This window comes from Anopheles bellator, chromosome 2 (genome assembly GCF_943735745.2).
Source record: "Anopheles bellator chromosome 2, idAnoBellAS_SP24_06.2, whole genome shotgun sequence".
Taxonomy (NCBI): Eukaryota; Metazoa; Arthropoda; class Insecta; order Diptera; family Culicidae; genus Anopheles; species Anopheles bellator.
The window spans coordinates 32,346,371-32,369,522 of record NC_071286.1 but is presented as its reverse complement, the minus strand read 5'-3'; the positions used below and the strand labels follow the sequence as shown (position 1 = coordinate 32,369,522).

Here is a 23,152-nt window from a genome sequence, read left to right as displayed (position 1 = left end):
AGAAGTGGGTCACTCACGACAATATTGTGTGAAATCGGTCGGGGTCTAAGTGTGGTGAAGCAGCTTGACCGGTGGCTAAATCAGGGAAAACGGATAGAAAGGCTCTACTGGGTATATGGTAGGACTTGGAAGGAATCGTTAATTATGAGTTACTTCGTATGGCTAAACACTAAATTCAGATCTCTACTTTCAAGAATTGGGCCGTTCAAAGCTAGCAATTGACCGCCAGAAACGGCCAGAATCGGCCAACGGAAGAGGTTTTGTGTCCCATCTGGACAACGAAATGTTACGCACGTTTTTACTGACTCGCCAGAGAGTCCGGGAACTTGGTTGGGAAGTTTTAATGCATCCACCGTATAGTCCGGACTTTGCACCAAGCGATTGACACCTCTTTCGCGCATTACAAAATTTCCTGAGTGATGATAAACTGAGATCAAAAAAGGATTGTGAAAATGGATTGCTCGAGTTTTTCGCCAATAACGGCTAAGCTTTCAACAAAAGAGGCATTATAAAAGTATTTTTGAAAAAAAGAAAAAAAAAATTTCAACGAAATTGTGTATATTTGATGTAAATCGGACCATTGAAAGCATCTTAAATAAAGTTTTGAAGTACACGCAAAAAACGTCGGTTACTTTTTCCCCAACCTGATAATGGAATGCTTTTGATAAAAAATTTCTCATTTATAACTAAATTTGGTAAAGAATTCAAGTTGTGTAGATGGAACATTACATTTTTATACAATTCATTTGGTGGCAAGAACAACAAACTCCGGATCGGTTATAAAATCCAATCGGTTCATTCAATAAATCGAAAACATTGGGACCGGTAATAGCGACGTGCGAATGCGTAGCAAAGCATTCGCTCCACCGATCACCGATCCATCACGAAACCCACCCGATGCTGCCCGGACCCGGAACTGATGTGCCCAATTATGAGAAAGAAAAGTTTAAAACGTCCGACGGTCCACTCGAACGAACCGGAAAACGTCCGAGTACGCTGTACGGCCACCACTCCGGGCCCGTTTTATTGGCGGGTTTGTCGGGACGGCCCTGGGACGGGTTAAGTGGCCCTCGATTGAAGCGTGGCAATAATGCTGCGATGCGCGCAGCTCGACCGGAGACTCGTCCAGATTCCATTATTGGCTAGCTGATGCGAGAAATAAAAATGGATTCCTATAGCCAGCCACCGGTGAGCGGCCATGGGTAACGCGAAACGTTAATGTGAAAGGAGTAAGTGCAAAATATCTCAATCGAGTATCTGCTACCCTTGGGCCATATGCGTGTGGGTGTGTCGGAATGAAGGATTTTTTTTGCTGCTACTTTTGCTTCATGTTATGGCGAATGCTATTGCAATGCACGGTGCAAAATTTCGAACGATTATTTTTATTGCCGCACTTCATTTTGTATGGTAACCATTGAGTTGAAGTAATAAATATTGCCGGGCCGACTGCAATCACGGCGCAGCGAAAGTCCTTCGCTGGTCGGGCCGGATGAGCTCGTGACGAGTGTTGAAGCGGAAATGATTTTTTACGAAGAAATCATAGCCCGGCAGATGATTGCTGGTCATCGTTTGGCCTTTGGGCTGGTCGAACAGTTTTATGGATCTCGCAAAGTGGCACCTAATGGCAGTGGCCCGTTCAAATTGGTTTGCGGCATATGCAAAAGTCTAGGGAATGTATTCACTTTTTGTAATTAAACCTATTGACTTTTACTTTGTATTTCATTTTTTTTATTAATATAAGAATCGTATTAAAGTCCAAACGAAACTTAAAACTTAGAAACTTAGCAGTGGACACACGACCGCAACAATACTTTAAACCAACCAACATTGGAACCTTGACACAAACCTTATCCGAATGGGAAAGGTTTTCGTGGCGCTTTAGCAGCAAAAAGGACGCCCAACAACACTTCACTACAACGAGGGAGCGTGAGTCCGATCGTACAATTAAATTGCAAACATTTTCATAACGTGATAAGTCCCTTCCTCGGGTACTTAGTTCATTTCGAGCAGTGTAGATTGACTACCGAAACCGACCGAAAGCCAGCTGCGGTCGGGCACCGCTCATCAATTAGATTTAATTTGATCCGTATCTATGCCAACGATACATTTCTCAGCCGGCCCGAGGTATCTGGCGTATCTGGCGCTCAGGTTCGAGAACAAGTTCTACAAGAATTCAATTTAAATCACTCCTCCGTGCCGGCGCCCAGCTCGACGGGCGTGTTCGGATGGATTTCCTTGAGGAACACAAAATTGCGAACGAAACTAATCATAAAATGGACGTGTGACACCGGCTCTGATTGTTTGCCTACGGCCATTGGCTTCGCCCTGTGGTCAACGATGCTTCAATCACATTTTCGAACCGAAGTCATCGTTCGAGCCGAAGCTGCCTTGGGATCCTTGGTGAATGCCTTGGTGCTGCCGCACATTGTGGCCGGTGGCCCCCGTTTAATTATGGCGTCCGGCCGACCAGGTCCTGACCTGAGACGGGAGAAAGTTCTGGCGAACCTCTCGAGGACGAGCCGGCAGAGAGTGGAATGAATATCATCAGCAGTGCCTCAAGTTTTGCATCGAAACGAGATTAGAATCGAACACTAATTACACGTTGATTTAAGGATTTCGCTGGCCCCAGCAACTTCGTCACAAATCGTGCCAAGTTTTTCTTGACCACCCGGTGCCCGGAACCCGGTTTGCCACGTTCCGTCCCGGTTTCCACGCTCGCTCCGGAAATCCATCAGGATGCTCGTCAAAAGCGGCAGCCCTTAAGACGCTCGTTCCAAGTTTCTCCAGGTGGCCAGGTCGGGCATGCCTGGGCGTCCGTTCGTTCGCCAGTGTGTCACCGGAGCACAAATGACACTCCAATCTACCGTGAGCGATGCTAGATTTTCTATTTCAGATACGGTGCTATTTAATCGCTTGCTGCTCGGGATTTATGCTACGAGACCAGGTGGCCAGGTAATTCTAGATGATGCTTCGCTCCCGCAACAGGAACTGGAAAGTGTCAGCATAAAATCAGCAACTCCACGGCATTCGCAGGCGTCTTGGGCGGCACCGCTTTCCGGGAAGCACATTCCGGAGCTACTTCCGGCACGACGAAACCACAGCCCGTGGCACGGCCAAGTGAGCAAAAGTTGGCCGTTCCGGAGAGCGCGTCGACAAAATCTGGCACTTTAGCCACTGGCCACCAGGATGGCATGAGAGGGGCACGTTTTTCCACTGCCCTTCGAGTGTCCTCCGTACAATTGTCAGCGTGAAACAATAGCTGTGTTGGTGAGTTTCGCGATGCTGGCAGCGACTCGGCTCTCGGCTTGCTGTGTACATGGCGCTTGAAAATGATGTCCGAAATGGGCATTCGATTGGTTTGTTTGGCAGGACCAGAGCAAACTTGCGAACCATCAAAGCAAGATAAATATTGGATGTTTGTTTTCCCGCCGCAGCATGAGGCTGCGTGTGGGGGGGGATCCACATAGCGCCGGGGTCATCATCAAACCGACTTAAGGTTGCCCAGGTAAGCAAACCACCCCCGGGGTCAACATGCACCGCCCTCGGCATAGCTACAGTATTCATGTTACAACAATTCGCACCGGTCTGCGTGTGTGTTTGTGTGCATATTTACTAAGTCATTCCTGCCTTTGCCTGCTTTTTTTTTCGCCGCGTTCCAACGGCCATTGTTTGGTGTTTGGAGTTTGAGCATAATCGCGATCAGCTGCGGCATGTGGTGGTGTTTGATTTTCAGTAACAACAAAGCACGTTTTGTATGATGGTTTTTGAACATTTATAACAAGCAGCGCCGTGCCCGTGTTCCAAACCCTTATCGTATTCGCGCTCTCTATTGTGTCCGCTTCCGCGAGTTCGCGCGGTTGATGGAAGAAACATTTACATTTCATCTACATAAATCTGTTGTCCGGGTTTTGGTGTTTTTTTGTTCACAAACTTTTGCATGATTTTTGGAACAGGGGTGGCAAACCACCTTACCTCGCAGCTTTGGAAGCATTTGGAGCGAAGTACGAATGGAAATTAAAATACGTCAGCACCCTGCGCGCGATAAGGCATCCATTTATTCATGAAACGCTAGCGATGCGGTTTTGTGTAAAATTTTCCTTTTTCGAGTGCAATCCCGTGCGCATTGCGTTTGCGACTTGTATAGTTTCAATCACATCAAACGGCGAATTCGAATTGTTGATAAAACAAAATTTCAAAAAGAATTAAACGTAAAGGGCCACGGTACTTCGACTCAAAATGATTTAGTTCGTTCGAGCAGCAATAGCACCGCGTCCCCCGACCGAACAGGGTTAAAGTGGGTTTAAATTTTAAAATAAGTCTTCAATTACCTTTACAACATGCGTCTATTTATTCTTACATCTTTTCATTCTTGCGTTGCACCAACCCATTCTTTTTTCCGGGTGAAACACAGTTTATAGATGGTTTTGTAGTGCAACTTGGCTCTCCATTTACTAGGCACACACTATGGAATAGATAATTGTTGGTAGAATGTCTTAATCTTTTTTTTTACATACTGAAGCTCTTTGGCAGAACTGAAGATCCATGGTTTACGGCTTACAAATATTCCGAAAATCTTACCTAAGGTGGTTGCCATAGTGTTCTGAATGAATGTCACTCAATTTGCTGGCTTCTTCGGTTCTAGGGTAAATGTTTATGGGCTCACAAAACCAAGAAGAGACGAGAGAGAAAAAATAACTTATGCCAAAAAATCATCCAAGGAGCCTCGTCGAGTACAATTTTTTCAAAGCGTTCATCAAGCCACCATTTTGCAAGCGGCTTTTCCATACCGAAACGTTTGTTTTAAATATTTTTCAACACATCCCCGAAAATTAGTTATCGATTAACGATTAGCAACATATACCAAGTTCTTACCACTTTTTGTCCGACGGGACAGATTTTGTGTTCCACCTATCGTTTAGTAACGTTGCCCGACGGGTCACCACAACTTGTGCGACGTTTGATGCACAATTTATAACTTTTGTTACTGCTTTCTTCTTTCCATTTCCCTAGTTCACAAACTAAAAGCCACTTGCTCGGAGCTAACTAATTCTTCGTGCGCTATCTCGGAGCTGTAACTGTCAGAGTCCAACGGTGGCGAAAGGTGGCTCATTTCTCGTGCATCGTTGACCTAAAAGCAGGATGGCTGGAAGGATCGAGAAAAGATAGACGACAATTATGTGCGACATATTCTGTTTCAATGGGACAGAACCGGATTCAGCAACGGGGTGAAATGCCATCCTTCAAGTCAAACAGAAAGCAAAGAAAAACACAACACTTGAACGTGTGATTAGTTAAACTAGACGGTGGTGGTCCCACACTTGTGCTTCGAGAACACTTATTCCGTCATTTAGCCAGAGCGAAGGCCTTCTCAGTCTTCCCCCGTGTGGTGGAGCCGATTCAGCGTCTAGAGAGAGGAGCTTCGTCAAACGAAAAATTCATCGCCACGGTGAAAAATGTCACGTCAGCCCGAAGGCCCCGCTTACAATTCCTCCCTCCCCAAACCCCACAGCCTGCTGCCAGCGTTGTTTACTTCCTTTTCGCGCATAAATTAAAGAAGTTGGCGACGCCGCGAGTGTGACGATGGCACGAATTAAAACGATTCCCATGGCAGGCGGCGAACGGTGGCTGGGGGTGTCTCGTCCGCCCCCTGCCCTGGTGCAATCGGATGCTGGGGCCATGAATGAAAAACACTCAGCCGCCTGCTGGCTGATGGCGAACGGCGCTGGCCGGGTGCCGGGGCATGTTGAAGGAACTAATTACAAAGTATTAAGATGGTAAGTGTGGAAAATTTTATGTTCACACCGTCCTTCAGTGCCGCCGTGTCGCAAGCGAGCGACACGAACCACCGGCGAGTCCTGGTCCCGGACATGTTTATCGCAAGCGACAGTGCAGCAATCCGCGCCACGTTGAGTTGATTATTAGCACATCACGGCTACCTGTCCGTCAGTTTTGCTTCGGAGCGCACCAGGGCCGCAAAAAACACGAGCACCAGTTATCGGGCTGCGGGTGCTCCACTGGTCTTTGCATAGCCTGATTAAAGATGTTACAGCTTCTGCGCACCCATCCGCGACAGCTAATTGTGCTGGATGGGACGCTCGGGTCGACTTCCGGGTGCACTTTTCGTCATCTGCAATTCATATTTCACGCTGCTGCTTCACGTTCTGTGGCACCAATTTGATGGCAGCGGAAAGTTTCATCGTGTATTTAACTTCGAAGTTGGCTCCCCATAAATTGGACTAATCACAGAAATCCGCTCCCTGGACTCCGAAGTCCGTTGGGAGGGTTTGTTGCTAACCGACCAAGCGAGCCCATTACGCACCGCTGCGTCCTAGTCCTGCGCGCAGTTGCGCACAAATTCGGATCACGTAACGGTAATTAAGCTCGGAAGGAGATCCCATCGCGCGAACCCAACGCGGAGCGTAGATCACACCGCGACACTGCTCGGGCGCCCGCCCGGCAGGATCGATTTAATAAAAATGAACCCGCCTGCCGCGGTTGGGATTTGCCGGTTTTAATCCTTTAAGACCTGTGCCATTGTGCTTACGTGCCCTGAAAATGATTTGTGCAGATTTATTCCAGCGCCACTGATATTTATCGCCACCGCCACCCGCTTCGCTACTTGCCGGAAATTAATACCTTACATTGTTGGCTTCCGCCGGGAGACAGTGGTGACGGTAATAATTTTCTCACCACCGGATTAGTAATGTCTCTGCAGACCCCGGGACCCACCTGCCGACACGCCAACCGGCGGTGGCAATCCGCGGGCAGGACCGGGTCGCTCGCGGAAACTAATTAATGTCGCGCTCGCTCGTTCCTCATAATTTTGCGCGGTGTGGCGCGGCAAGCCGTTCTGACTTTGGCGGGGCATTCAGTGTGCGTCTCGGGAGCGGAGAACCGCGGTTCCGGAAAGAATAGTTGGCCCGCCCCGAGAAGCTGGTGGGTGAACACCGGAAGCTCGGCGCTCGGCTACGAACAATACTCAGCCGACAGGCTGGCTAGCTGGCTGGGGAGCAAATTAAATTTCTCTATTGTTTCATCGGGCATCGGCAGGGCAGTCGACACGTCGGTGCCGAACGGCAATGCGTTGCACAATTATCGCCGTCGTCGTTGGCTCTGTGCGCCTTTATTTACTATCGAGGAGCGCCGCAGTGTCTACATAGATTTGTACTAGTAAAACCGTTCCGTCAACATTAAACCGTTAATCAATTTTTAACTGTTCTCTTTCGCTGCCACTTTCGATTGGGATGCACGGCACAACGGGGCCATTTATCATAACAACCCGAATCATTCAGAAAGAAATTAAATGTAAACACACGCAGGATGTGTCGAGGATGGAATTGTGAACCAAAAAAAAATAGATTGAAAATACGCCAAAACTCGGAGGGTCCGGAACATCCGATAATTATTCTCCATTGTGGCACATTGTCATTGACATTTCATTGTGAATGCTCCCACACAGTGGGAGTGGGAATGAATAATGCAGGTAATTGAAGAATGATGAACATGTTGGCCCGAAAATACGTAGCGTGCGATTTAATCTTTAGTCAGACACATAAATTTGAAACGACAAAAAAAGTGGCTCCCACACACTCGTACACAGACCGCAGAAAAGAAACATAAAAAATGTCACCCAAAACCGAGTGCCACGTTCGCCTTCGGTTGGCAAAAGTTTGAAATTCACCAGGCGGCGCACTAGCACGTGTTTTGCGGTCCGTGCCCCCTGACCAGGGCGGAAGAAATGCTACGTTACGCTACGTAGGAAATTGATGGTTTTCCTTTGGCGTTCGTTCCCGGCCAACGGAAATGTAGCAAGTGTTCCGGCCAATGTTTGCTCGGTAATTCCCGTTTTTTTTCTCCCAATGTGCCCCTTGCGGTTTTCCCCTGAAACATGCCCCACATACAAACACTAGAAAAGGCAACATGGCCCCCCGCAACGGAAAGCGAGTGTATTGGCGGTGAAAACTGCAAACCTCCGTCGGGATCTGTCGCATCTCCTCGTGCGCGGTGCGGCTGTGTGTGGGACGTCAACGCAGCGTAACGCCGCAGAGTAAATCCTTAAACTCGTAACCGCGACGCCTGAGGAATGAGTAATGGTGGCCAAGCACTGTGTTTCGCTACGTCCCGACGTACCGCGCTGCAGGCCACGACGTTATTGGGATGGGATGGTACTGATAAGCAGCGATCCTCTCGTCTCTCTGGAGGCACTCCAAGGCACAGGTTCGGTTCGGTGAACGCTGGCTAGCATTCGTCACTGTTGCTCTCTCGAGATCGCCAGCCGTTGCCGTACTTCAGAAGCGGAGAACTGATAATGCTGATAACTCAGCGTGGCGATCACGGGCCCGAACGTTCAGGTTCGGCCGCGCGGGACAGTTACAAATCGACGTTCGCCGAAAGAGCATAGCGAGGTCAGGAAGGCACATTCCTCACGGCCTTTCGCTTTTCTGGTTAACAAGTGCTCCGCGCCGAAAACATCCCATCTCTGCGTTCCGTGAGAGACGTTCTGCGTGATGGCGAAGCCGCTAATCGTCCTATTGTCGATCAATTTGATCTGCCTTATCAGCGTCCGGGCTGCTGGTACGTAGTTCATCCGCCGTAGCCTATCGCTGTGTCACCGCTGACGTTGGTTGCTGATGGAGTTGGCGCTACTTCCGCCGCCGGTCCCATGATTCCATCTCATTCCTTTCGCTATTCCTGCACCCAGCTACCACAGAGGATGTTCCGAAGATTGACCGATGGCGGCGCCAGACAGCGGGCGAAGCGCTGATGTCCGAGCAACTGTTCGCCATCATCGATCTCTACAAACAGGAAGATCCGGTAGGGCTGCCCGGAGCGACCATCCCAGACCCGATGCCCATCCCGGACATCAAGCAATCGCTTTCGATCGCCAAGATGCACATGCGCAACTTGGTGCTGCATGGTATGTCGCGCTTCCGCATCCGCCACTTCCGCACCGAGCTGAACAGTATGGCGGTGCAGGCTCAGATCGCGATCGACCAGATCACGGTGCGCGGTAACTACACGATGAGTACGTTCTTCAACCGGGCCGAGGGCCCGTTCACGGTGGTGATGAGCAACGTTCTGACGAAGGCAAACGTCTCGCTGTCGGTGGAACGGCAGGGCATGCTGCAGACGAAGGACATCGAGCTGGACATTGCGTTCGACGATATGGCGATGGACTTCCAGAACCTCGGCTTCATGGGAAGCATCTTTCAGAGTGTGGTGAACTCGGCGTCGAATCTCGTCTACGACACGATTAAGCCGTACATGCTGCAGGAGGCGTACAAGAAGATCCGCGAGGAGGTGGACACCAACATCCAGAACGTGACGCTCGAGCGGGGCTTCATTCTGCCGAACTCGATCTCCCCGATCGACGTCGCCATCGGCGAGCTGCGGACACTGGTGCGCCACAAGGGTTTCGATCCGTTTCTCGTGCCCGACTACAACAACACGGCCGGCATCTTTGGGATGCAAACGATGCACACCTGGCTCCGGGGTGGGTCCAGCTTCTACCGCTACGGCGACATATCGGTGACGATGCAGAACAACACGGCGACCCTCGGGGTACACGTGGCCACGCAGCGGATCACCGGCTCGACGCACTGGGAGGTCTCGATCGGCCGGGGGATGCTGTCGCATCCGGGCCGGGCCCAGTTTACGGTCGAGCACATCCGGGTTGCGGTGCAGATCGAGCAGCCGCTTGATTTGCGCAAAAAACTGAAGCTAAAGGACATTCAGCTCGAGCTGGGCAACATACAGGTGCGGTGCGAGGGCGCGGGAACGTTCGACTACGTGGTCGAGGCGGCCGTCAACATTCTACCGAATCTGCTACGCTACCAAATTATGGACGCGATCGAGAACCCGCTGCGGATGCGCATCCAGGAGAAGCTGGACTGTGTCAACACGGAGGCGATGGTGCGAAAGTATGTGCTCGAGTTTGAACAGCATGGGCTCGATTTTGACTTGAAGGACTTTGAACTTTGCCAGACCTAGCAAGTGTAGCGTAGGGCCAGGGTGTACTTCGAAGATAAGACCTGAAAGTGGTTGCTGAACACACACGGTGCGCAATGGCCGGTTACGGATTTCGTGCGACCAATAAAACAATCTGTCGATACGACTATCGCTGTGCTTTTCAGTCTCTGTTAATATGCAATGTATTCATCGCGATCTTGCCGGGAGCACACAGTTCGTTTCATTTCAACTAGTTCGATTGGTTCGGATTTGTATCAATGACAAACGCTACGTTTATTTCGTGTCATCCACGAGAAATCTTTTTTTTCTGTTTAGATTAATAGATTTGGGTAGATAATTTATAAGCAGCTATCTTGTTTACATTTTTAGAATTGTATTTTAAAGAGTTTTTCACAAGTTTTTTCTTAAGCATATACGGAACCTTCCACGGAAGTTGTCCGCGGCCGGAGGGAAGAAGTATCCTTGCGAAACTCATCTTCACATCGTTGCAACATCTGTGGAAGCCTTCGACGAGTAGAGGTAAAGCCCCCGACGACAAACATCCACAACAAGACGATTGCGGCAGAACGATCGATCGAGCGAGCGTGAGAAGAAAATGACTGTAGTAGAAAGATAAACAAAATCCATTGCCCAACAGGCCGACCCGCAGTGGGGAAGGGCTTGAGAGAAATAAAGTTTAAAATGTTTATGCGCTTGTTTCTGCGGGTATGTAGATAGCTAAACGTTTAACACTATTGCCAAAGTCAAAGTTAAAGCAGATAGAGGAGAACGTGTCGCTCTCTAGCGGTGCTTTACATCCTGCCAGCCATCCTCATCCGGACCAGTGTTGCGTGGTGGAACTGAAAAGAAACAAAAGAATCCCGATTGCATTGGCACTCTGTAAGCGTGATTCGTTGAACTTTCCGTACCATTTTCCTGTGCACGTTGTTGCTCACGCGGCGGGCGTTCTTCGCGAGGTTTGGCAGGCTGTTCCTGTGTTCGCGGTGCTCCAGCCGAACGCCAGTTTCCTTCTGGTCGTGGTGCACCCCCACCGTCTTCGCGAGCTGCACCGCGACGATTGTCGTCACGGTTTTCGCCCGGTCCGCGACGCCATACATTTTCACGGTCAGCACCTCCTGCCGGACGCGGGCCACGGTCTTCACGGCGGTCATCACGGCGGTCATCACGGCGGTCATCACGGCGATCATCACGGCGGTCATCACGGCGGTCATCACGACGATCCTCCCGTCGATCGTCACGCCGCTGAAAACCACCTCCTGGCCTTTCATCGCGTCTCGGAGCACCACCAGGCGCAGCACGACGGTCGCGATCGTCCGTGGCGGGGCCCCGACGAATGGGACCACGTTCTTCGCGCTCGCGATCCTCCCCAGCACCTGCTCGGCGAATCGGCGCACGATCCTCTCCCCCACGACGCACCTCTCCGGCCGGGCCAGCACGACGGGGTCCGTCACGGCCAGCGTCTCTGCCAACCTCCTTATCATCCTCCGGTGCCCGACGCCACTTGTCAGCGGGTGCTCCTTCGCTCCGCGGCGCCTCATCGCGGCCACGAGCACCACCAGCATCGCGGCGTGGCTGCCATACATCTTTCTTCGCAGGCTGCTCTTCAGTTGCCGCCGGAGCACGACTGCGCCAATCGCTATCGGGTTTCGCGTCTCCTGTCACAGGTCCTCGACCTCGCTCACGGCGCAACTCTCGATCGCGTCGATCCGCCTCCTTCAAACGGTCGCGCTCCTCGGCCAGTTTGCGCTCGATTTCCTCTTCCTTAGCGCGTTGCTTCTCCGCAATCACCCGCTGCTTCTCGTTCTCGATGCGCCGTTCCTCGGCACGTCGTTCCCGTTCAACGCGTTCCTCTTCCTCTTTCTTCTTTCGCAATTCCTCCTCGATGCGCTTCCGTTCTTCCTCCTTCTCCTTGAGCCACTTCTGGCGCCGTTCCTCACGACGCTTGATGACGCGTTCGGCCAGTCGCTTCTTGCGCTCTTCATCCATTGCCAAATTGAACTGCTTGAGCTTCTCTGCGAACTGGTTACCTCGTTCGCTCTTAAGCTGCTGCCAGTAGACGTCACGATCGGGCAACATGCGCTTCAGCCGCTCCTGGCAAGCCTCGGCCGTTTTACGTTCGGCCACAGCTGTCTCGATGCGAGCCGCCTCCTGTTTCTCCCAGAACTCCTTATCCTGCACCGAACGCTCCTGCAGATACTTCTCGATCAACGGTATCTCCTCGATCCGCTTCGCTCGTTCGAAGTAGTCGATCTTCTTCTCCTGCGTCTTCAGGCTGGTATCGTGCGCCTTGCGCTCCTTCACCCGTTCCTCGGCCTCGCGGGCCGCTATCTCCTCTGCGTTCATCTTACGGATCTCCTCTTCGTCCATCTTCTTCAGCATCTTCTGCCCGGTTGCCGTCTGCTTGATCTGATCGATTTTGTCCTTAATATTGCGCTCCTTGATCATCTGCAGCTCGTTCTCGTGTCGCTTTCGTTCGCGCTCCTCATTCTCTGCCTCCAGGCGCCGCTGCTCGGCCAGCTTGTGCATGCGTGCCTGCTCTTCCTGCAGACGTAGCACCTCTTCCTCACGCTCCAAGTTCACGCGCTCGATATACTCTTTGCGGTCCTCGATCTTTTTCTGCCGCTGCAGGATACGCTGGTGCTCCTTGTCCATGTTCTCCTCGTACTGCTGCACCATCTGCGTGCGCAGCCGTTCGCGATCGGCCTTCTTACGGTTGGGATTAATAGTCGCGATCGCTCGATGCAGCACCACCGACATGTTGACGAGCTGCGAACGAATCTGCTCCGACGGCATTGACTGAAGCGTCGGCCCGTCCGGATGATCTTCGCGTTGGCTCTCCGACAGATCCGTCCCGAAGTGCACACAACCGTTGCGATGGTCAATGGTGATCTGCATGTCATTGTGGCGCACGCAATCGACCAGAATGCGTTCGAGGTAGTGGTAATCGGCGAACTTGGCCAACTCCAGCAGTCGCGAGAACTCGATCGTCTGATAAACCTGCGAAATCTGACGCACCAGCCGTACCAGGGTGACATCCTTAAGCGCCTGTACGTACTGCACGTACGGGGACTTTTCGTCGGCCTCGATTTCATCAATTATGCGTTGCACATGATTGCATAGGTTGAGGGGATCAAACTCGACCTCCAGCAGTTGGTAGAACTGACGGAACTGTGGCGATGCCAGTTGCAACACGTTCAGTCGAATCAACTCTTTCAACAGCAGTGCTCGCGACGGTGATTGCTGCAAACCGAGCAAAAACGCCAGGCGCTGCGCCTTCTCCATCGGACTCTTGTCCGTCTCGATGAACCGATCGAACTCGGGGTGTGCCGATGGTAGTGGAATGGCCAGCGTAGCAATCAGCACGTGCGTTGTCATGCGCTGAATTTCATCGGCTGTCACGTTCTTCTTCATGTCACGCGAAAGCTGGAACAGTTTCAGCAGCGCAGCTGCATGGAACAGCTGGTTACCGGCCTTCCAAAACACCATCGCCAGCTTCTGGTAGTACAGTGCCATCGTCTTTGGCAACGGCGTCTTCTTTGACAGAGCCATCAGACCGTGAATGTCTTCGATGGCTTTGTACGCCTCGAGCCACAGCTCCATCTGGATGGCCGAATCTAGCTGATGGAGACGCGTCTCCAGGTTCAACTGCTGCGTTTCCGGCTTCGAGATGCTGACGTTGGCCGTCTGCGACGATACCTTGCATATGTCTTCCAGATGCTTACGCAGCTTTTCGCACAGTTTGCGGAACTCCATCTTGCGGTTGTACTTCAGGCAAAACTGGAACGCCATTCGAGCGATGTCGTGGTACAGTGTCTCGCAGTGCGAGTTCACCTTCAACAGCTCCAAGCACTGACAGTAGCTCTCCCACAGGAACTTCACCCATGGTAGCAAAATTGTACGATCCGAGCGATCCTGTGCGTCCTCACCGCACACCGCACTCATCAGAATCGATTCGGGTGTCGCCAGATTGTCCAAATCGTCGATCTCGAGAGTCGCTTGCGACGACTGCTGCTGGGCCTGCTCTGTGCGCTCTTCGGCCATCTTCAGATAGCCACGGATGACGTTTTCCAGCGAGCCCACGTTCACAAGTTGGAACATATTCCTGTACTGGAACAGTCCTTCCTTCGCGATGTGCGACTTCTTCAGCTCGACGCAAAGGTCCAAGTACTTGAACATAATCGGCTCGATGATCGATTCCGACCAGTTGTAGTTCCATTTTTTCGCTCGAAACACCTCCTGCAAAGTATCGAGCGCTCGTGCCTTCTTGCCGACATCGATGAACTCTGGCCACGGAATACAAATGCAAACAAAAGGGAAGCATCAAAACGTGGACCCCTATTGACGTGTCGTCCATGTTGGATTTTCACCAGTCGCCGAACAGCACAAGGCAAAGCCCTACTTACCGTTCGCTCTTTTCAGAGCATTTTCCGGACGCTGCACGTAGCGAGACATTCTTACATTCGTTTAGAATGGATATCGGTATGCTTGCACTCGTACGTATGCTCCTGGGAGCGTTGGGACAGCTTTAACAAGCTTTTTTACGGCGAAAGTTACAGCCCGTACGGCCACACCGTGTGAATCGCGTTCTTTGACAAATCGCGAAAGGCCGAAGCGGCCGGTGACGTTACGGAACAAAATGGCCTACTGACAGCTGTTGTTGGCGGTGTACAGCGGATCGAATTTTATCGTTTTGATCGTCGGTGTTATTATTCCCATTAAATTAATAGTATTATTGATAATGTGATGGAACCGAACTTTTGGTGCAATGAACAATTTTCTCTTCAATTTGGTTTGTTGCTGCAGTCAAAATTAAAGATTATTTGCTACACACCGAACATTACACCGCAATCCATGTGTGCCGCTGTAAGCAATATGATAAACGTCAAACGTCAAGTACCAAATTGTGCACCGTAATTTCTTTGTAGCAATGGCCAAATGCGTCAAATGCTTGGCTAAACTCCATTGCATCAGAAAGCGCCAAATTGCGGTCGAACGAACAGCTCAAATCCAGCATCGTCGGGCAAATTGATTCGTCATTCCATGCCTCGAATGTACGCGTAGCATCCACAAACGAGAAATTTCGGTGCTCGTCCATATAAAAAAATCACCAGCTGTCGGAACTGATTATTCGATTCGAGACCTTGTGCGGGGCAAGTTTGAAAACAGAAGTGACTCATCGTGATCAAAGAGGTCTACAGGAGTGAAAAGCGGAACCCGGAAATTCAAAGATACAAGGTTGAGCGATGGAGCTTCCGCACTTGGGCAAACACTGCTCGGAGCAGTACTGCCACAAGTTGGACTTTCTGCCGATGAAGTGTGACGCCTGTGACGCGATATTTTGGTGAGTTTACCTTCCAATCGGGACCAGTATCTGCTCCCGTTGCGACATTGTCGATAAAGCGTTGCCAATTTTCTTTTACGTGCAGTTCCGATCACTTCAGCTACAAGGATCATGCTTGTCCGTCCGCCTACAAGAAGGACGTCCAAGTACCGATATGTCCGTTGTGCGGGGAACCGGTACCTACCCCCCGAGACGTATCACCCGACGTCACAGTTGGAGCTCACATCGATCAGCAGTGCCGATCGGAACGGAAGAAAATTTACACCAATCGCTGCTCGTACGGGACGTGCAAGAAAAAGGAACTGATTCCGGTTAACTGTACCGTGTGTCGTTTGAACTACTGTCTAAAACATCGTCACACAACCGACCATGATTGCCAGGGGCCAGCCGCCGGGCAACGGAATCTCGTAGCGACAGCTGCCATTCAGCGACAAACGACTAAAGCTCCCACTGCGGGAAACCCGGCGGTGACAAGTCGACAGACAGTTCCCGGAGCGGGTTTCGCAGAGGTTACCAGTACGACTACCAACCATTTAGCCATTGTTCAGGGTAGCATGTCGGAAGATGAGGCCCTGGCACGTGCGATAGCTTTATCGATGCAGCAAGAAGATGATGAAGCCCAACAAAGGCGAACACGTGAAGAAAGAAACCCTGTCAGTGCACCGAGACGGATCGCTGTCGGCAACGGAAGTTCGTCTTCGGGCGCTGCTAAAGATCGCTGCAATCTCTCGTGAGGGATTCCGAGCACTCGATTTCCAGTCGGGATCATTCCATTATTACTACGACAATCGGATGAGCAGCGGAGGTTGAAGAATTATCATCGGACGCGCGAGTCGAAGGTTTTCTTGTGCGAAAATGTGCTTTGTTTTTTAGCGACCTCTTTTGCGAGACCAAGAAGGGCACCACTGCTTTAGTACGCTTTGATATAAGAGCACAATGGCCACGCCTCCAAATGATTGTTAGGTTAACTGTGCCAGCGGAAACGAAAACTGTAATACATCACCAATATTTATGCTTGTTTTAAACTTGACATTCTGTTTTTATTTGATTAATTGATTAATCCTAAACAACCTAGTTCGGTCTAGTTCTTCTTGTATTCGATCCGCTCCACTTTCACGTCATCGCCAACCAGTTGGTACACGTACGTTACGACCGTCGTGCTCTGGATGTCCATCAGTACGAACGAAGGAATGACGGCCGTGTCCAGAGGATTATACGAGCCCGTCGCCGAGCCCGGGTTGATGTAGAACTTGTTCGCATGCTCGTACGCTTCGAACTTGTGCGTATGGCCCGATATTAGTATGTCCACATCCAGCTGCCGCTGGATTAGAGCGAGCGCCTCTGGGTCACCCCACGGTACCACCTGGTGACCGTGCGACAGCCCGATTCGGAACTGGCCCACCGTTACGACCTTCTGCTCCGGATAGTTCGTGTTTTCATCGAAATCCCCACGAACAATGTGCACATCGTTGGCGAGCGTTTTAAGATAGTCGTACGATTCTTTACTGCACAGATTTCCCGTGCACAGGATGTGGTGTATACGGCCCGGGACGAGCAACTTCTTGAATTTGGCCGGAACACTGCTGCACCGATGCGGAATGTGTAAATCGCCGAGCACTAGCACCAGCATGTTTACATTAGGCGCTGCGGATACAGGAACGCAATGGACGGGATTGAAATTGGCAGAATCGCTCCCAGTGGCACTAGCACAAGTCAATTGAGGCCGAACCGTGACGGCAGGAAACTGGTGGGCGTGCAATAAGCCGATAACAAATTACAACAGAGAACCCTTTGCAGCTGGATGAGTTTTTTTCGCTCTCGTCTTTGCGGGCAGGGTCTGAGATTCTCCTTCTCACTTTGCTTTTACTCTCTCTGTCCCACTCTGCCTGCTTATCAAAGCGGGTATTTTGAAGCCGTCAAAAACATATCGTGTTTATTGACATAAAAGTCAGCAGTAGAGCAATTTGTGGGTTTGTTTTTAACAATGCACTAATTCTATTTGCATTTCCCTTATTCAACATGTCCTATTTTCAGGAATAGAAAAGGATTTTAATTCGAAAACCCAGAACAAACATTCTCGTTTCGCACAGTGCATACCAGCCTTCCGGTACTGCCAACAGCGCGGTGCTCTAGCCAACCATCACGGTGCCGGGTTTGACAGCTGTCTTTTCGCCTTCTTCGAGCAGCCACGTTCGGCTGCAGCAATATCGTCGTTTCCACGGTTCTGTATTCTCAGATTTGTAGCTGTTGATCAAGAAAAAGCTAGACAATAGTTATCGGTTTGCCCATTCGGGTGCGCGTGTGAACCATGAGCGAAACCATTAGCTGTACGCCGGAGATTGCGACGTTCGAGGCGCCGCAGCTCCAGTGCAACGAAGATGGCTGGGGTAGGTAGCAGACACTGGCAGAAGACACACGAATGGTAGCTAATTGTTTGGTGCCGTACTCTACAGGTCCTTGTGAACTGCCTGATGCCTTCAAGGATATTCCGTACCAACCGTTTAGTAAGAGCGACCGTCTCGGAAAGATAAGCGATTGGACGGGCACCGCGCAGACGGACAAGAAATTCTCTAGTGAGTAACCATAACCTAACATTGTGAGGGAAAGTGTCTGACGCTTCGTTTCAATGGAATCCGGTTTTTCATTGCAGACAAGTACGTTTCGCAATTCGGTGGAGGCAGCCAGTATGCGTACTTCCACGAGGAGGATGAAACGACATTCCATCTGGTGGACAGTGCGAGAATTCAAAAACCGCCCCACCAGCGCGGTCGCTTCCGTGGCAATATGCGAAACAATCGGTACGCTATCGTCGGTTTTAGTGAGATGTCGATTGGAAAAGTAGTCCGTTGCTCTTACTTCTTACTTGTTTAGGTCGGGACGTGGACGTGGCGCTAGGGGTGGTGTACAGGTCGGAGGCATGACGACGCTGTCGAAAAGTGCATCCAAGTTGCGTGATCAGCGTCGTGGAACAACACGCAAGTGGGGAATGCGTGGTCCGCCGCCGAAGATCCGTGACGCGTCAGTTACCGTTCGTCCGGACTGGGTGACAATCGAAGAGATGGATTTCCCGCGGCTGTCCAAACTGTCGCTACCGAGCGTGAAGGAGGGCGAGGACATTATGACTTGTGGTACGCTAGAGTACTATGACAAGTCTTACGATCGCGTGAATGTGAAGACTGAGCGGCCGCTGCAGAGTGTGGATCGTATCTTCCACACCGTCACGACAACCGACGATCCGATTATCCGACAGCTGTCGAAGTCGCACGGCAACGTGTACGCTACCGACGCGATCCTCGCGACGATCATGTGCTGCACGCGTTCAAACTACTCGTGGGACATTGTGATCGAGAAGATCGGAGATAAGCTGTTCATGGATAAGCGCGACAACACCGAGTTTGATCTGCTGACGGTGAATGAGACGGCCAGCGAACCGCCGCAGGAGGACGGTAGCTCGTTGAACTCGCCCCGTAACTTGGCGATCGAGGCGACATTCATCAACCACAACTTTAGCCAGCAGGTGCTGAAGAGTGGTGAGAAGGAACCGAAGTACAAGTTTGAGCACCCTAATCCCTTCATCGGAGATGACGAGGACGGCGAGGTAGCGAGTGTTGCGTATCGGTACCGAAAGTGGGATTTAAACAATGGCATCACGCTGGTGGCCCGATGCGAGCACGACGGCGTGCTGAAAGTGCCGCACGGCGACACGCAATTCCTCACGATCAAGGCGCTCAACGAATGGGATTCGAAAATTGCGAACGCTGTCGAGTGGCGCCAGAAGCTGGACACGCAGCGGGGTGCCATTCTTGCGAACGAGCTGCGCAACAACTCGTGCAAGCTTGCCAAGTGGACGATCCAGGCCTTGTTGGCCGGCTCCGATCAGCTGAAGTTCGGATACGTCTCTCGTGCGCACGTGCGCGACTCGTCGAAGCACGTCATTCTGGGTACGCAGCAATTCAAGCCGCATGAGTTCTCAAATCAGATTAATTTGAGTATGGACAATGCGTGGGGCATCCTGCGATGCATCATTGACATTTGCATGAAGCAAAAGGACGGCAAATATCTGATCATGAAGGATCCGAACAAACCGATGGTGCGGCTGTACGACATCCCAGACAACACGTTCGAGTCGGACGGTGAGGAGGAAGAGGGTGACGATGGTGAACCGTTCCAACCGATGTATGGCTATGTGCCGGCACCTCCAAACGTTGCTCCATCTGATGTATCCAGCGCTCAATCTGCAACCACCAACAGCACCGGCCCTATGGCCGTTAAGAATGAGAAAAGCGACGCTTAGCAGATAACTGATTCGCCGTCCTCTCTATCAACGCAACGCGTGGATTAATGTTTTGCAACAATTTCATTCGAATTGGTGGAAGATCCCAAGAGAAGTCCCGTCAAGGGTCACATTGTATTCAAGCCTCTTAGACATAGGAAGCAATAGTGCGACGGTAGCGTTGCTAACGTATCAAATTCAATAACAATAATAATGGAAATAAACGAAAAACTCTCCCTGCCAGAACACCAATGCTGGGAGTACACAACCCGTTAAGATTTCTTTTCCCAAATTGTGAAAGAATTACAAGAAAACAAACTTCTTAGCATTACGTTAGTAGAGTTCAGTATTGGTGCATTTCTGCGATTGTTGATCTTCAGTGCGCTGAAAAGTGTCCAAAGATAACGATCTTGCTGTCATTGCAACAGTGACAGCAGCTGTCACAATGTTCCGATCAGCGTTGTTTACGTACGATCGGGCAACACAAAATTTTATGACTTTTGATTGTTAGTGCTGGAAGAGGCGTTGAACTGAATATCGTTTAACAGTTGAGGTTGTTTTTTCCGAGGTGCAAATATGTGATCTTTAATAAAAGTTTCGTAGGTTTTCCACGAGTTGTCGTTAACGGATTTTGCGTGCATTTCTGAGAATGTTGAAAAAATGTAAATCAACTAAATTTCCGGTTGCGGAGCGTGTATGGTTTTGAACGTTGTTCTTGGTAAAATCACACCTTAACTCACCCATCATAAACAGTGGCCTTGCATGTTGTAAAGTTACAGTACGCTACGGCAGCGCTGACCATCCTTGGTGGCGTTTCGGGATATTTATTACCATCTTTTAATCATATACGAGTACGGTGGTATGGCGCGGAATCCGAAAATCAGTACAACACGCTCACTGGCGACTTGCGTAAAGCGTTGAAAGTTTTTAGAGCCTCAAAAGAAGGTCGGAAGAATAATGGACCGGGGCGAAAAAACAGAAACGGAAAGGACAACATTTCATCCGGAGTTAGCTGAATGTCGCGAGGTCATCTATCAGCAAGGACGGCTTGAGGCCATAGATGGACAGTTGCACGTTCGGTGTGGTTCCGTTTCGGTAAGTGGACGATGGATTGACGCAAAATATCATGCGTAGCGTACTAGCTGGATGATTGCTCATTTTTTAATTGCGTTTGAATTTTTGTTCGCAGCTTTCAATATTTCCGGAATATCACGCCAAACCATCGTTTCAGACGTTTAAAGGAGTTGTTGTTTCTCGCAGAATATGGTAATCGTAAGTCCTTTGAACGTGCGCATGTATAGATTGAAAGCAAAGAAAGATGTCGGAGCAGTATCACAATGCTTGTGGGTCGTTTGGAGACGGTATCTGGTGGCCTAAGGGCATCAGTTCGATGGAGCAGTATGGCCAAAGTTTCGTTAATCCATGCCCCGAATATCAGGACACCATAAGACAGGCTACACCACTAGAACAGTACAACGAAGTCATTCAACAGCAGCAGTCGTTCGGCAAAACGGAAAACAACAGCACAGCCTCGTGCACATTTTACAATGAGCAACAAATGGTTCCCTACGAAACTACCAACATTGGCCAGAACGCGATCACCAACGAACCAGCCTCTTGTCGAGTGAACGAGCCTCTTGTCGAAATGCCTACAAGCCAAATGAATCTGGGCGAAAAAGATGTAATAATTACCTCCAAGGCAAATATGCTGAACGAAGTTCCTACCATCCAGCATCAACATCCTGGCGGCGAACGAGCAGCTCTTACCTCCAATACAATGCTGATGGCGGAATGTCCGAACAAATTGAATGAAACGCCTGCCATCCAGAGATCGCAGTTGGGCACTCATTGGCCATTACCTACTTCAATGCATACCGATAGTTTATTGCAGCAACAGCACCAACAGCAACAACTTCAGAATTGTGGAGCAAGCGATGGTTCAAAACGATTTGGTTCTGCAAATACGGAGATGCCAGCAGACGAGTCGTATGTTGAAATGAACGGTGCGAACGATGATACGCCGCGAACCACGCACACGAAGGAGTCAACACTGGAACAAAATTGGTCGGCTTTTATCTTTTTCTGTAACATTCGTGGTGGAAAGATTAAGGATCTTCATCCGGAGTACACATCTAGTGATATCGCTAAGGTGTTGAGCCAAGAATGGTTCTCAATGAATGCTGAAAGTAGGCGACGAATTTGTTTTCAATCGAATGTCGAAAATATCCGAAGCCAAAGACCGCTACCATGCCGATCGCCATTCTTGATTTTCGCAACGGCTTACAGAGAGGAACATAAGAAGAAAGGTTTCACGAAACCAATCGGGAAAACAACACTATCAAACCGATGGAAAGAATTGCCACTTAAAAGGAAGCAATACTACATAGAAATGGCCAAAAAAGACAAGCAGCGTTTTCTCCAAGAGTTGCAAATATATGTTAAAATCAAGGGTGTGTCCACGAAGCTGGTAGCATTCAAACGAAATCGCATGCCATTTGCATTTTTTTGTGATATTCGAGGGCAAGAGATTAAGGATCTGCATCCGGAGTACAAATCTGATGATATCTTTAAAGTGCTGCATGAAGAATGGTCCTTAATGAGTACTGAAAGCATGAAACCTTACAAACAGATGGCGAAGGACGATTTGTTACGATTTAGACGAGAGAAGTTAGAACTTAGCGACCGTTCCGCAACGAAAGTCCCGGTTAAGGAACGTCGAACGGGCAACAAATATGTACCAATTCTTTCTAAAGCAGACTTATTTCCAAAGAAAATGGCTGAAGAAGACAGGGAACGTTACAAACATCCGATTGCTACACACTTGCACAAAGCAACACAGCACGGAAACCCGATCCTATTATCAGAACCGTTGACGCCCTTTTTGTGGTTCTGTAAATTTCGACGACAAGAGGTTAGTTCTCTGTACCCGGAGTATAAGTCGAATGAAATATTGATGTTACTGAGTCAAGAATGGGCCTCAATGAATGATGAACGCAAGCAGCCTTATGAACAGATGGCGAAAAACGATTGGTTTCGACATGAACGAGAGAAAAGAAAACATTACGATTGTTGCATACAGAAAAACCCGGAGCAAGCACGTCCTGGAGGAATCAAGGATCAACGCCCAAGAACCTTGAGCCAACATCTTGTTGACCAAGGGACACTTTTTGATCCCAAAAGAGTTTTGGAGGCTGAGCATCCTGAGCAATTAAGCGAAACACCTCTTACTCACACGCTAGATCTGGGCGGCCTTAATGTGCGACTTACCCCCAAAATAATAAGGGGGGGCGAACATCCTGTAGAAGTCGGCGAAACGCCTGCTACTCAGCGACATCACCCAGGCGAAGAAGGCGCACTTGTTACATCCAATATACACGTGTTAGGCGACCATCCCGAAGGACTCAGTCAAGCGCCCTGTCTCTTGGGACAACAATTTGTTGGTCAAAGCGCATTTATTAACTCTAATACAATCCTCGAAGCAGAACATTATGAGGAATTCAGCGAAGTACCTGCCACTCAGAGTGTAGAATTCGACGATCAATCATCATCATCGACGACTTACAACTCTA

At 50.0% G+C, this 23,152-nt stretch overlaps 5 protein-coding genes across 6 annotated transcripts; 3 read left to right on the top strand and 2 right to left on the bottom strand.

Moving 5' to 3' along the window:
• Window positions 1–8,381: 8,381 nt before the first annotated feature.
• LOC131212533 (uncharacterized) lies at window positions 8,382–10,458 on the top strand. Of its 2 annotated transcripts, none has more exons than XM_058206429.1 (2): window positions 8,382–8,570; window positions 8,713–10,458. In XM_058206429.1, exons 1-2 carry the CDS (start codon window positions 8,508–8,510, stop codon window positions 9,988–9,990), a joined length of 1,341 nt encoding a protein of 446 aa, XP_058062412.1. In that variant the 5' UTR covers window positions 8,382–8,507; the 3' UTR covers window positions 9,991–10,458. The 2 variants fall into 2 exon arrangements, with proteins under 2 accessions (XP_058062412.1, XP_058062411.1); XM_058206428.1 differs by having other exon boundaries at window positions 8,382–8,574; window positions 8,702–10,458.
• Window positions 10,459–10,480: 22 nt separating this feature from the next.
• Window positions 10,481–14,548, bottom strand: LOC131212532 (eukaryotic translation initiation factor 3 subunit A). The gene is made up of 3 exons (XM_058206427.1): window positions 14,373–14,548; window positions 10,878–14,252; window positions 10,481–10,808 (listed from the first exon to the last, which is right to left on the bottom strand). Exons 1-3 carry the CDS (start codon window positions 14,419–14,421, stop codon window positions 10,750–10,752), a joined length of 3,483 nt encoding a protein of 1,160 aa, XP_058062410.1. The 5' UTR covers window positions 14,422–14,548; the 3' UTR covers window positions 10,481–10,749.
• A 379-nt stretch (window positions 14,549–14,927) lies between these two features.
• LOC131206867 (AN1-type zinc finger protein 2A) lies at window positions 14,928–16,334 on the top strand. The gene is made up of 2 exons (XM_058199448.1): window positions 14,928–15,310; window positions 15,396–16,334. Exons 1-2 carry the CDS (start codon window positions 15,213–15,215, stop codon window positions 16,042–16,044), a joined length of 747 nt encoding a protein of 248 aa, XP_058055431.1. The 5' UTR covers window positions 14,928–15,212; the 3' UTR covers window positions 16,045–16,334.
• On the bottom strand, window positions 16,330–17,397 carry LOC131206868 (vacuolar protein sorting-associated protein 29). The gene is made up of 2 exons (XM_058199450.1): window positions 17,040–17,397; window positions 16,330–16,954 (listed from the first exon to the last, which is right to left on the bottom strand). The coding sequence occupies exon 2, from the start codon at window positions 16,938–16,940 to the stop codon at window positions 16,392–16,394; it is 549 nt and encodes a 182-aa protein (XP_058055433.1). The 5' UTR covers window positions 16,941–16,954; window positions 17,040–17,397; the 3' UTR covers window positions 16,330–16,391.
• Window positions 17,398–17,499: 102 nt separating this feature from the next.
• On the top strand, window positions 17,500–19,841 carry LOC131209158 (eukaryotic translation initiation factor 3 subunit D). Its single transcript, XM_058202155.1, has 4 exons — window positions 17,500–17,697; window positions 17,764–17,883; window positions 17,961–18,108; window positions 18,182–19,841. Exons 1-4 carry the CDS (start codon window positions 17,619–17,621, stop codon window positions 19,602–19,604), a joined length of 1,770 nt encoding a protein of 589 aa, XP_058058138.1. The 5' UTR covers window positions 17,500–17,618; the 3' UTR covers window positions 19,605–19,841.
• The last annotated feature ends 3,311 nt before the right edge of the window (window positions 19,842–23,152 follow it).